The following is a 12,997-nucleotide window of genomic DNA, read 5'->3' on the forward strand; positions in this document are numbered from 1 at the left end:
GGACGATGCCTTCCAATAGTAATATCTGATTGGTTGTCAATCCTAAAAAACTTAAATCCTCAGACTGCGGCGTCTAGAAGGACCGCCCATAAACATCAAAGTCATTGGGGGAGTCGTTTTGTCGACCTCTTTTCCCATTGGTCCACAGAGCTGTCAATGAACGCCTCTTTTTCCTCAAGCCAAGATAACAAGCAGGGCCGGGCGATATTCACAACGAAAGCAGTGATGTTTCGGTGGCAGGTGATACTGCTGTGAATTGTTTGGTAAGCTGCACGGACACGTCTGCTAGATTTGAGTGAATTTTAAACTGTTATCTTTCCTATCAGCTTCACTGCTGTGCTTTAGAAACTTGAACGTTTCGAATGAGTCGATGTCGTTATCGTCCAGGACCGTATGTTGAGAAAACCGAAAGGAGGGAAAATAAAGGAAACGACAGTTCAGAAGACTGTGTGGTCCGGAGAACGAAGCTGCCAGCTAATACTAATTAAAGAAGGATAATACACACTCAAACTGACATCGCTAACCGAGGATAATCTGGCCAAGGATAACCTCGACAAGCTCTAGGTGTCGAGAAGATAAGTTAGTTGGCTTGGTGCGAAGATATCGCAAGACTGCGGTGACGTCTACCTAGTACTATCACCTTTAAACACAGAAAGAAAACCAAAACAAACCCCCAGCCGCCGTCCAGGTAAGCTTTCTTTGGAATATATGTACACTTGGTACACCATACTTTGCAGCTAATTGTAGCTGCTAGAAACGAAACCCTCACAAATAGCCTGGTGTAACTGTAATCTCTGTGAACACATTGCTACATCCACCACCATTTTACAGTAAATCGCCGCGGGGCTCCGTTTAGCCTCTGCTTGGAATGGACTTTGTGGTAAGAATGTAGGAAGCAAATAGGCTCCATTGTCGTCCCCATCCTCAGTCATCCCTGACACAGCCGTTTATTTACCCACGTATCATACAGACAGTTCAGCTGAGTTAAAAATCAGCAGCGTGTGAGTAAGATTAATCAAGTAATTTCCAGCAGCTGTTTAGCGTCGTTTCTTTAGACTGATCTAAGCAAATCAGTTGCAAGATTTATGAATATATCAGACAGAAATGTCCATCTATGAAGCTGCTAAGTGCTGTGGCTGGTCAGAGGAGCTATCGCCAAAGGAAAGAGGAAAGGTAATCCATATAACACATTGTCATAATCTGATATTAGTGAGCATTTTTTTCCCCCTGCTTGGTTAAAGAGTCACATTACAAAGCAGCATGACTGGCTAAGATAACTTGGAGATTTGCCTCCAGCTGCCATATGTTTTACCAAAAAGGAGCTGTGCTGACATCACTGCTGCAGTTTCATAGTAGCTAGAATATCTTAAGAGGTAACCTAAGGTAGGGGTCCAGGTGCAGGGAGAGACAAAAAAGCCTTTCAAGTTAATTCTCTGAGTGACTGTGAAGCCTCAGGGTAGACATGGAGAGAAAAATCACTCGGCTAGGGTCATCTCCCTTTAAAATCCTGTCTCGAGAGAGCTCTGCATTTTAGAGAGAGAGAGAGATTGTTTAGTGTAATAATAAAAAATAAAATTTTAAAAATGACAGCAGCCTGGCTCAAGCCCCTCGTCCAAGAAATCCCCTGCTTTGCTTAACAGATATAGTTGTATATGTAGAAAAACCTAATTTCGAAACTCTGGCAGAGATTTGCTTTTGTAGCATCTTTCTTGTGGGATGCATTGGCATATCGGTGTGTTTTCTTCCTCACTATGGGATATTTCTATTTTAATCCTTTTGGTTCTCTCTGTTGCAGCACTTTGAGGATGAACCACTTATCGCTCAGTGAGCTATGTTGCCTGTTCTGCTGTCCACCGTGCCCCAGCAAGATTGCCTCAAAGCTGGCCTTTCTACCCCCTGAGCCGACCTACAGCCTCATGTGTGATGACAGTGGCAGCCGATGGACGCTGCACCTCTCCGAGCGTGCTGACTGGCAGTACTCGGCCCGTGAGAAGGAGGCCATCGAGTGTTTCATGACACGCACCTCAAGAGGGAGCCGCATTGCCTGCATGTTTGTCCGCTGCTCACCCAGCGCCCGGTATACTCTGTTGTTCTCCCACGGTAATGCAGTGGACTTGGGCCAGATGAGCAGCTTCTACATTGGCCTCGGTTCACGGATCAACTGCAACGTTTTTTCCTACGACTACTCTGGTTATGGGGCCAGCTCTGGGAAGCCTTCGGAGAAGAACCTGTACGCTGATGTAGATGCTGCCTGGCAGGCGCTCCGATCACGGTAATGAAGCGTTATAATGGATGGATAAGTAATATAAAATGACGTGATATTAAAACAACTGAGCAGTATGCAGAATCCTGTAAGAGACTTATTTGTGAATGCACAAGACTCCTGCAGTCACTCAAAACCTGTTTATTAGGATGTGATAGGATGTGATAGCATGGAGAAATGAACCTAAATGGCCGTTTAGATGACTCATGACAAACAAGGAGTTAAACCCGATGAACTTTAGGGAAAAGTAAAGTTCCCACAGTACTTGAAATGATTGGATTTTTTTTTTTTTTTTTTTAAATTAGAGTATCTGAAGGGGAAAGTGAAGTGACATAACACAAAAAACTGTAAGGAATATGGTTATAAAAAAAAAATCCCCTACAGTGTGTGTGGTGGTAATATTTAAAGCCTTATTAGTCATATTAATAGCAGGTCCCTGTTTTATGTCTTGGTTGGCAGCTTTGTATTGCTAACAGGAATATTATGAATAACAACAGTGTCAACCTGTGTTTCTGGCATGCTGTAGAAATATGGGGGCATTTTAGAAAGTGTTAAATGATGAGGATTAGTGAAGGAAATGATGATTTAGATGGAAAAGGGCAAAAATGAGAAGATGTGAACTTCTGAAGGTGCTGGGGGCGGAGGGATGACTACTTAACAGAACTTCACAAAATCATGAGGGAAGATGATGAGGAATGGCTTAGTGGGGATGACATGATGTTCTTGTAGGCGAAGAAACGTGGGTTCTGTGATTACGCTGCGCCCCCTCCTCCAATAATATGTAGGTGTGAGCGGTTGCTCTGCTACATGTTTGTACAGGTGACTAATTATTGGCTGATTGGAAACTGGTATTTATGTTTTCCCAGTTGATGATAACCTACTTGTTCAGGACTTTCTGTTATCTTATTGTGGTTTCAAAGTGCACACGACCCAGCAGGAATTCAGTTTGCAGTTGAAGTCTTGTTCTATTACACTTCGATAGTTATTTTTAAAGAATCAAACTTCTTAGTAATTGGTTTATGAAAGACTCTGTATAAAGAACTCGTTCTCTGCATCACTTGTATCTGGTCCTCATGCTCATGAATAGTTTGTTACTGCAGGTGTGAACTCTTGTTCAGCTTCAGTTCCTTCCCCCAGATAAGGTCGTCTTACATGTAAGCAGTGCTTATCAGTTTGTCTAACGCTGTGGCCTTCACTTCCTTCCATTTGTGTTTAAGGACGTCTGCTTATTGTCTCCAACCATCTCGTCATCTCCTTCTTTTGTCCTTTGTGTCACCACATTGTGCTTAAAGTCTGTAGGTTTGCCAGTAGAGTGCCTGTACTGAAAACCCACAAACAAAACATAAGTAGAACTGAAACGTAAACAGAATTCATCAGTCGCTTTTCAGATTATTGAATCAAAGCCCAAAATACTTGTTAGTTCCCGCTCCTAAGATATTTTGGGGGAAGTGGATGAAGGTAGATCTTTGATCTGGGGAATCTGTGGTAGACCTATTTCACTGTGTTCCTGATATTTTACACAACAGCTAGCTGGAACGTATTTAGGGGGGGATGAATTAAAAATGAAAATAATTTTTAGTTGAAGCTCTACCTATACATGCAGGGTAGAAGCAAGAAAGCAAACATCAACCTGCTGCGATGAAACAGGATGTGGAGGGTGTGTGTGTGTGTGTGAGTACTATGTCCATTATATCTGTGAGTTCTTGTTTTGGGAGAAGGGAAAGATAAAATTTCATCCAGTAAGACTGCTTGTCTGTATGTTTCCTGCTGGAAGACAAATTACTAAGAGAGCAGATGGGGAGACTTCAGAAGTGTTAAAAATGCTGGAAGAAAGGAGACAAAATGATCGAGATCAGCCTTTGGGGGGGGAAAAAAAAAAAAAGCTGTTCTTTAAGTGTGGAGTGTTCCTCCTGTGTTATTGCTAGTGTGGGAGTATGTTCTTTCTGTACTAAATGAAGGTTTTGGCACTGCAGAGCTTTAAAGTGCTGATAACACTGCTAAGAGCCACTGACAACAAATCTTACAGTTTATTAGCTGCTGACTTTTGATGTGAACCTCCCCAAGCACTTTCACAGAATCTAATGAATGGGCTTCTGTAAATAAGGACCTCTTATATAAGGAAGCTACAGAGTTTAACTAGAAAATTGACGGTAAGGCTTTTGCATTTAAGAAGCAAGCCACTGCTGTAAAGATGAAAAAGAACCTGCTTTTCTGGTGGTTAAAAGTCACATGTCTGTAGGTATAGGCTTGATTGTTTTCTTTTCTCATCACCCGTTCGAAACCACACTCCTGGAATGACCTGATTGCTTGTCCCTGCTTTTTTTTTTTTTCCCCTTCTTTTAAACATCACTAACGACTTCTCCAAGTCAAAATAACAATCTAGTTTACACTGGTAAAACTGCTTGGACTGTAGCTATAATATGCAAAGGCAACATGTTGTCATTAGCTGATTGACTTAAAAGCTAACACTACTCACTCGGCTCCATATTTAACACCTTCAGGCCACTTTAACTTTTTTACACTGCTTGCTACCATCAGGTACGATCACTGAAGCAGGGCATCAAATACAGGTTCTCATGGTTTTGTAGGTTTATTTGGAAGAAATGTCTTTGAGATAAGATGAGCCTTTTAGGAACAAGAATTTGTTTTTTCTTTTCCTGAAGGCCTAACCTTGGGGCTTGACTGCATATCTCGTGCTTTGTAGTCACATGGTTAGCAGTCCCACAGCAGAATTAAACTACGTGACCCATGGGTCTTGCAACAAAGACGAGTTGAACAAGGTTAGATGACTTGTTTTTTTTTTTGTTTTGTTTTTTCAGTCCTGTGCTTCATATCAGTGTTTTATTACAGATGCACACATTTGTAATCTGTCCGTCCTAGTAATGGGCAGGTGCTGAGTGTCTGAGAAAGCTTTCTGTACCCGAATGGTCAGCATTTAAGAAAAGGTCATGAGACATCAAGGTATTTTAGAGCTTTAGAATTTAGCTTTTCAATGTGATTCTTAGAAAATCCACTCTCTGCGTACAAGGCAAAACAGATGCAGGACATTAAGTTGTAGTGTTTTTTGTTTTTGTTTTTTGTTTTTTTTTCTCTTCAGTCTAAAGGCCAGTGTAGACACTAGTTGTATTTGTGTCTGTGTGTGTGTATAGCTACTTTCAGCTGCTTCCTTGTCACATGGGTTCACTGGAGCAGGTAGCATTTAATCTGTATCTTGATAATAACATCAGATGTACCTAGTGTCAAAGTGCATTACCTCAATATCTGATCTCAGTTCTCATTAGTTGGGCAAAGTTGGCTGACTTGTCGACATGGTGTGTCCCACGTCACATGAAGCAACGCTTCTGATTAAGCTTTCATTCTTTCCATTGTTACTCTAACATCACTGCACCTACATGTAGGTCTCTCAAGTTTTCTTGGTTAGCAGGAAGAGTTGGAGTTGGATGACGTTTCACCTTGTGGTAGTAGGAATGTGGTCATACCAGGGTTTTTCCTTGCTTTGCACATGCCTTTGGGGGGTGACCATACGCTAAAGCACACATCTCCTGCGTACATTAAAAGCAACCTAACATTATTTCACAGAAATCAATGTTTTTTATTTTAAGAGGGTTGTTTTTTTTTTTGTTTTTTTTTTGGTTGTTTTTTATTTTTTTATTTTATTTTATTTTTTTTTAAACATGTCTTATTTTTGCTTGAGTAAATGAAACCTGGATGTAAAACAAAACAACAAAAAAAAAACCCTCAAACAAACATTGTGATGAAATGCTAATGATTTGATTTTATAAATTTTTTTTCCCCAGCTGGTTACAACCCCACTCCTGACTGAAATCAGATTTGGAGCAAACCTGACCACTTACTGTGCTGTCTAGCTGATTGCATCACATTCTGTGTTTACAAATCAGTCTTAAAATTTACAACATTACACACACAAGGCTTTTTTTTTTTTTTTTCTTTTCTTTTTTTGCTAAAGCAAATGATGTGCGTCCATTTGAAATTTGTGGTTCCCTTGATCCCTGGATCTCTTGGTTTATAGCCTTGACTGTGTCATTCTCTCCTTAGCTCTGCTCATTTTCCTGTTACGTTTTATATACACATTATGTAAATATTCCCACTATCAGAAATCTAACATCAACACTCTTCCTTTGTTCTGGATGGTAGTATTTGGCTAATGTCAACAAAACCCTTTTGCTATCTTGTACCATATCAGTTCAGGACTCAGTTCTGCTTTTAGGCCAGTGCTGCAGTACATCAGATTCAATTCTAAGTAACTCGACTTCATATTAATGCTGCGTTGGGCTTTTTTTTTTCACAGAAAGATAAAATGACTGACTTTTATGATTTTATTTTTTAATCAACACTTAGGATTACTTGCTTGGTTATCACTGAATTATATTTTGGTAGTTTAACACTCCCTACAGACTTAATTTTGGAAACAAAATTAAGTCTGTAGGGAGTCTTTTACAGTTTTATCAATATTTTAGTCTTTGCATGCAGAATCTTTAGATTGGTTTAAATAAGGTTTCTAGTATATTGGTCTTTCTCTCAGCTGTCTCTGCCTGATCTTGAGGGCTGTGTCAGATTTATAATTGACTGAGTATGTGATGGAGAGTACAATTCAGCCTTTTGACCTCGCTGAACATGAATCGACTAGATGGCATTATCACATCAAAAGGCCTCTCTGCATGGCTTCACATTAGTCGGTTGCCTACATACCTCGTGCTTGTATCTCACGTTAGATCAGGCTTCCAGCTTTTAAGAAGAAATGAGCTCTCAACTCTAGCGGTCTGCGTTTCTTTTCTGACTGAATTTTGAACACTGTAACCTGACACTTTCTCCTTTTCTTGTTTTTCTGCGTCCTTCAATGTTTTTTCACTGTATGATTCAGCAATGTGCAAATTCACCTCCTCTTGAGTATTCACTTACTCGTGTGGGTTTCACTTTACTGTGTTACTCTGTACTGACAGAGGCCAGCCACCTGTCATTTTGCTGACTGTGTAAGCACAACTACACAGCCTTTGCCACCAAAACACTCCCATGCCTCACTGGATATGGCACGCCTTTCACCTGAGCTGGGAGTGGGTGAGATAATGTGAGTCAGCAGGGTTCTACACGTACATCCTCCAGTATCACACTAGGAGTGTGCTTAATGGATGAATGAAAAAGATTATTTTAGAAGCGATGAAACTATATGTTGTGAAATCAAGTGCCGGAAGAGGGCGAGTAGTTGATGAAGGCCTCTGGTCCAATTCCTTGCTGTATTTGTGTGTTTAAACATGAAGTGGCACTGTATTGTTTTCTTTTGCCTTGGAGGTGAAGGCATGCCAGCAGTCAATCCTACTAGACTAATATTGAGTGGTAGCCTAGCAACCAATGCCTGAGCTTTCAGACTAAGGTGTTTCCACACTGTGGCCAATAAAAACAAACAGGAAACTCACTTCCTCATCAATAATCTTATTGATCCAGGTCGCAAGCACTATCCATCTTCTTGGAAATGAATGGAGGGGAGAAATTCCCAAACATCAGCATGCATCAAGACACGAGGAAGGCAGCTCGATGCTCTTTGTTTGCTTTTCTTACCTTTAAATACCACTAGTTGCCTGGAGACAAGCCGGCTTTATCTATGAAGTAATCTGGGTGGAGTTTGATTTCTCACCTGACTGTTCTCTTCAGCACAGAAACAAACTCTTCTTAATGTCCTCACATACTAATAGATTTAATTCACTTTCACTGACTTCAGTCCACATCACCCCTATGTACTTGTACACAAAGTGTAATAATGGATCATTGAGCATTTCAGTGAAGAATTCCCCTGCTGTAGTGCAGATGGTACTCTAATCTGTGGTTTGTTTTTTGTTTTTTTTATAAATTGCTGTACATATGCGCAGGACTTCCTGAGCATATGTTTGTGATGGTGACGGCTGTGGAAGGAGGATATTTTTGGTCTTCAATGCGCAAGAGGTGGGTGGTCAAGAGGGAGTGAGACACACAATAGGGGAATGAGGGAGGACGTGATGCATAATAGAATGGATTTGTGTCAGGGGACTAAATTGAAGGTTTGAGGGATTGGTGCAACTCGGAACCATGGAGCAAGCCGAAAGGCAGTGGAGTGTGGTGTTGGCTGGGACTTAAGCAACTAAATAAAAAGACTAGGAAACAGTCAATGTGTAGTTATCATCTTAAAGGTTCCTTATCCCGGCCAGTGTTTAACATTGTTGCTCCACAGCAAGACGTTCCTGCTTCCTGGTTTGAGGGCTTTTTGTGCAGAGTTTGCATGTGCTAACCCTGTTTGCATGGGCCCTCCCGAGGTACACTGGCTTTCTTCCAAAGTCCAAAGAGGTATATGCTGGGATAACTGGTAATTATAAATGTTACCATTTGAGTAATTGTGAGCATGAATACTATCTCTGTCTGTGTTGGCTCTGCGGTAGGTTCTTCCAGGGTGTTCCCTGCTCTTTGGCCCATTGATAGCTGTTATAGGATCATTGGGTTCATAAGCCTGTATGCCGGTATTAGGATACATAGCAAGGGTAGCTTTCACATCTGTGAGTGCACCATTAATGCTGAACAGTGTACACAGATTTGTATATACATTTTGCTCTTTAAACCAAAGCAACTGTTCTCCTCAGTTCCCAGATGCCTATAGAGAGGAGGTGATACTACTACTACATTTTATATGTGGAAATGATTCTTGTTTGCTGTCTGATTTATTTTTGTTGTCGGAGTTCTAGTGACTAATAATTTTTGAGTGTAAGCAGGTACACAGTTGGTGTCAAGAGTAAAAGACAAATTGCATTTGCTGTAATTCAGTCTTGAAACCATGGCCATCCCATTTACAGACAGTGACTGAAGGATGGAACAAGAAGTCATGGCCCAGTTATTTGCTGGCTACATCAGAAGCCCAAATTAAATGGCCATTGCCCTTGGAGGTTTCTCAGCAGTCCAGCTGAATGATGGGTTTTCAGATTTTTCTAATTTTATTTATTTAATTTTTACCTTCCTTACAGTTTCTTCCTTTTTTTTTTTGTTTATTTATTTATTTTATTTGAAGCTAAAGTAACATGCCATAAATAACAGAAGTTGTTGCCAAAAATTCTCATAATCAGGCAATTAGGTTAATATTTAGCATTATATTAGCTTTTAGCTTCTGAGAAATGGCCTTTCTTCAGTAGGGCTACGGGAAGGGGGACGGCAGTTTGATTATAGTGAGTGTTGTTTATTTTTTATTTTTAAGTTTAATAATCCATTCGTCAAATTTGGCAATTTTCAAACCATGGTTCAGTTTCAGGCAAAGGCGCTGCCACATCAGAAAGGGTGCTGTCATTCTTCTACAGTTTTGTACAAAGACTTGACATTTTGTTCTTGTCCTTACAATTCGTCTGTTACCTAAGCAGCTATATTGTGTTGTATAACCAAGATAGGCTTTCATTCCTCGAATTGTGTACATTGCAGTCAGCTGAAAGTCAAGTTGCTTTTAATACTGTAGCATCAGCCTTTGCTAATGCTTTTCCCATGCAGTGCCAACCTTTTCACCCCTATTTATACTGTGTAAAGACCAGCTGATACCAATAAACAGTTCCTATATTGCTGCTCGTGACTGTGTCCAAGCTAGACTTTGCTGCGCCTGTGTGTACATTTCCATATTTAATACATCACCCTGCACTTAAAGTCTGTTACCTTTAATAGCAGCAACACTACATTATTGCAGGTTGTTCTCTTGCAAAGGGTGTAAGTATGTTAATCCATCACAGCGTTTTAAAGCGCTGCTAGACTTTGGTGTTCGTGTAGTCATCAGTGTATTATAGGAGTGCTGCAGAGCTAAGGCTCTAATGTTAGTGTTCATTTGAAGTCCCTAATTTTAATACTAGAGTAGAGCTTTATTTGTCATGTTGTGACTTTACCGTGCAAAATCCAGCAGTGCAGCGGCAGAGACAGCAGCAATGCAGTGTTTTCAGACTAGTTTTCAGGTCGTCAGCAAGAGTGGGTCACGTTCTCTGTAATCAGCTGTGGAATGCCGCTCCCCCCCACCTATATTTATTTCTCCCTCACCCTAAATACAGTATCTGTCCCTTTTGCTCTATTTCAGCTTCTTTTGCTCTCACCCCCCCCCCCCCCCCCTTCTGAATCACGAGACATTAGGGGTGGTCCTCTTTTTAAGCTGCCCTGAAAAGCAGCACAAAGACAGACTTACTCAGCTATAGCTTGATCACATCTTGGTGTGCTTGTTTTAGGAGTCACTGTAATCACAGAGTCCCTGACATGATGGGTTTTACTGATAAGTGTATGAGTAAGCCTCATTTTCTGATAAATAAATGTGGATCCTAAAATAAAGCATTTGCTCTTTTTGTTTTGCCAGCTAAGCTGCTTTGTGTAATTAACTGAAGGCCCAACTGGATGCTTGCCAGTGTCTGGATGAGCACACAAAATGTATCTAGCTACTAGTAGTGTAAATATCCTATTCACGATAAGCAGAGGGTGATGTTCCTGTACTGTTTGTCCTCCTTGTAGGTATGGTATCCGTCCAGAGAATGTGATCGTGTATGGTCAGAGCATTGGCACCGTGCCCTCTGTAGACCTGGCTTCTCGCTATGAGACTGCTGCAGTCATCCTCCACTCCCCGCTCACCTCTGGCATGAGAGTGGCTTTCCCTGACACCAAGAAGACATACTGCTTTGATGCCTTCCCAAAGTGAGTGGACCGTACGGACAGATGGCATATGTGGTAGTCAGGCTAAATCTGCCACACAGTATACACTTAAAGGGCTGCGGCCTCACGTGCATTTAATAACGCAGCACTGTATGAATAAATGTGCCAAGGAAAGCACACAGCTTAGTTGAAAACTGGATTTATTTATAAGACAGCAATTCAGGAAGTAAGTTTTGTTTTTTGTTTTTTCTCTTTATGGGCCCCCCCCTTCCTTCCTCCCACCTCTCTTCCTAGTTAAGCACCCAGGAGAGTCCTTAAAAAAGCAGATATTCAATAGCTCCCCCTGGTGTAAAATCAGGAAACTAGCTGTGCTCCTTTTTTTTTTTTTTTTTTTTTTCAGTTAATTATTGTTTTAATTCATTCATTTAGAGAATACTTTTAGTAGCAAGAACATTAACTAAGCCTCCGTTTCCCTTTTTTCTTTCTTGTGTGTGGGTTTTTTTTTTTTTTTTTTTTTTACACTTCCCTATTTCTGACATGTTTCCTCTCTCTTTTTTTTTTCTTTCTTGTTTCTTCTCTCCCTCCCCCCCCCCCCCCTCTCTCTCTCTCTCTCCAAAGCATCGACAAGATTTCCAAGGTAACATCACCAGTACTCGTGATCCACGGTACAGAAGACGAGGTCATTGATTTCTCCCACGGGCTGGCACTATATGAACGCTGTCAGCGCCCAGTGGAGCCGCTCTGGGTAGAAGGGGCCGGCCACAACGATGTGGAGCTCTATGGACAGTACCTGGAGAGACTGAAGCAGTTTGTTGCACATGAGCTAGTCAACTTGTAAAGGAGCTGGGGGAAAATGGCGGAGAGGGAAGAAGAGAACACCGCCCCAGATTTAAGGAGAAGCCGAATGATGAATGAGGGGTACAACATTTTATTCTAATTCAACTAGAAGTTGTGTGTTGTACCAACATTTTGATGGTTGACTGCCCATAAATTGGGCTTGCCCACACCGTCTGCTCCACACGCTGCAGCTGTGAAGTACTCTTTTTTTTTTTTTTTTTTTTTTTTTTTTTTTTCCTCCTTTTTTCTTTTTTAAATTTTCTTTCTATCATGTTGAAAATTGCACATTGTGAAATTCTGTGTGTGAATAAAAGGAGAAGCAGACGTGTGCACAGGCAACATACCATGTGTACTTGCCATGTATGACTGTGTATGTGCCACATTTTTGCTGCCTTTTGTGAAGGACATGGTCCACAGAAACTTTTGACAAGCTGTGCTGGACCAGACTCACTCAAATTCAACTGAACTCAGTCTGACTCTACAGACAGATTTGGTCTAACGCACTGCAGTCACCATGAATTCTTCTTTTTTTCTTTTCTTTTTTTTGAGTACTGTTTCTTATATATTTCTTAACATTCTACTTAATATTGCACGTATCAACTGTCACTGAAGAACTGTACAAGACAAACTGACATATTACCCTTCCGTGTCGGTGTTGCCAAATGTGTAGTATGATACATTGCAGAGATTTAGGAATACAAGGAAGTGTACTTTTACAAATCATGTCTAGAACCATCTCCAAAGCTTCGTTAGTTGTGTGAATCCTCCACTTCTGTTTAGTTTTAAAGTGGTACAGTCTACAGAGATACAGCACAAGGCACTGTCAGCAGCTTATTGTATGTAGCCGGTTTAAAGGCCGGGACTGTACGTTGTTAAACAAGGAAGTGTGAGTTATTTCCTCACACTGGAACAGTGCTTACATCAGAGTTTGACTTGAAGTATTGTTGGTATAAGATCAGTTTACTACACTGTAGTTGATGAAATTGATTCTTCTTGACAGAATTAAATGCAGGGCAAGTCTGTCGACAAAATGCCATCTACCTGTTTTGTTTTTTGGATTTTACCCATTTGTCTGTGCAGTAGTTGTCACGAAGCTCTGTGTTGACAGTGTTTTATTTCCTGCCTTTGGATCTGAAGAGGTCAAGTTACATAATGTGCATAGCTACAAATCTCTGGTGTATCTGGATCACATCTTTCTGTCTTGTTTGGGTTGTTTGTTTTTTTTGGGGGGGGGGGGTTTGTTTGCTTTTTTGCTGA

General features: G+C 40.9%; 1 protein-coding gene across 2 annotated transcripts; it reads left to right on the plus strand.

Annotated features, from left to right (window-relative positions):
- Window positions 1–126: 126 nt before the first annotated feature.
- On the plus strand, window positions 127–12,776 carry abhd17b (abhydrolase domain containing 17B, depalmitoylase). 2 transcript variants are annotated; one of them, XM_026188424.2, is made up of 5 exons: window positions 127–263; window positions 388–688; window positions 1,796–2,272; window positions 10,766–10,945; window positions 11,522–12,776. In XM_026188424.2, exons 3-5 carry the CDS (start codon window positions 1,806–1,808, stop codon window positions 11,739–11,741), a joined length of 867 nt encoding a protein of 288 aa, XP_026044209.1. In that variant the 5' UTR covers window positions 127–263; window positions 388–688; window positions 1,796–1,805; the 3' UTR covers window positions 11,742–12,776. The 2 variants fall into 2 exon arrangements, with proteins under 2 accessions (XP_026044209.1, XP_026044208.1); XM_026188423.2 differs by having other exon boundaries at window positions 177–688.
- Window positions 12,777–12,997: the final 221 nt, after the last annotated feature.

This window comes from Astatotilapia calliptera, chromosome 12 (assembly GCF_964374335.1).
Source record: "Astatotilapia calliptera chromosome 12, fAstCal68.1, whole genome shotgun sequence".
Taxonomy (NCBI): domain Eukaryota; kingdom Metazoa; phylum Chordata; class Actinopteri; order Cichliformes; family Cichlidae; genus Astatotilapia; species Astatotilapia calliptera.

Bases quoted from the DNA above. Each gene is read 5' to 3' on its own strand.
- abhd17b (XM_026188424.2), top strand. From the start codon at position 1,806: ATGAACCACTTATCGCTCAGTGAGCTATGTTGCCTGTTCTGCTGTCCA. The intron at 2,273-10,765 runs GTAATGAAGCGT...TCCTCCTTGTAG, and splicing joins TGGCAGGCGCTCCGATCACG to GTATGGTATCCGTCCAGAGA. The intron at 10,946-11,521 runs GTGAGTGGACCG...CTCTCTCCAAAG, and splicing joins TGCTTTGATGCCTTCCCAAA to CATCGACAAGATTTCCAAGG.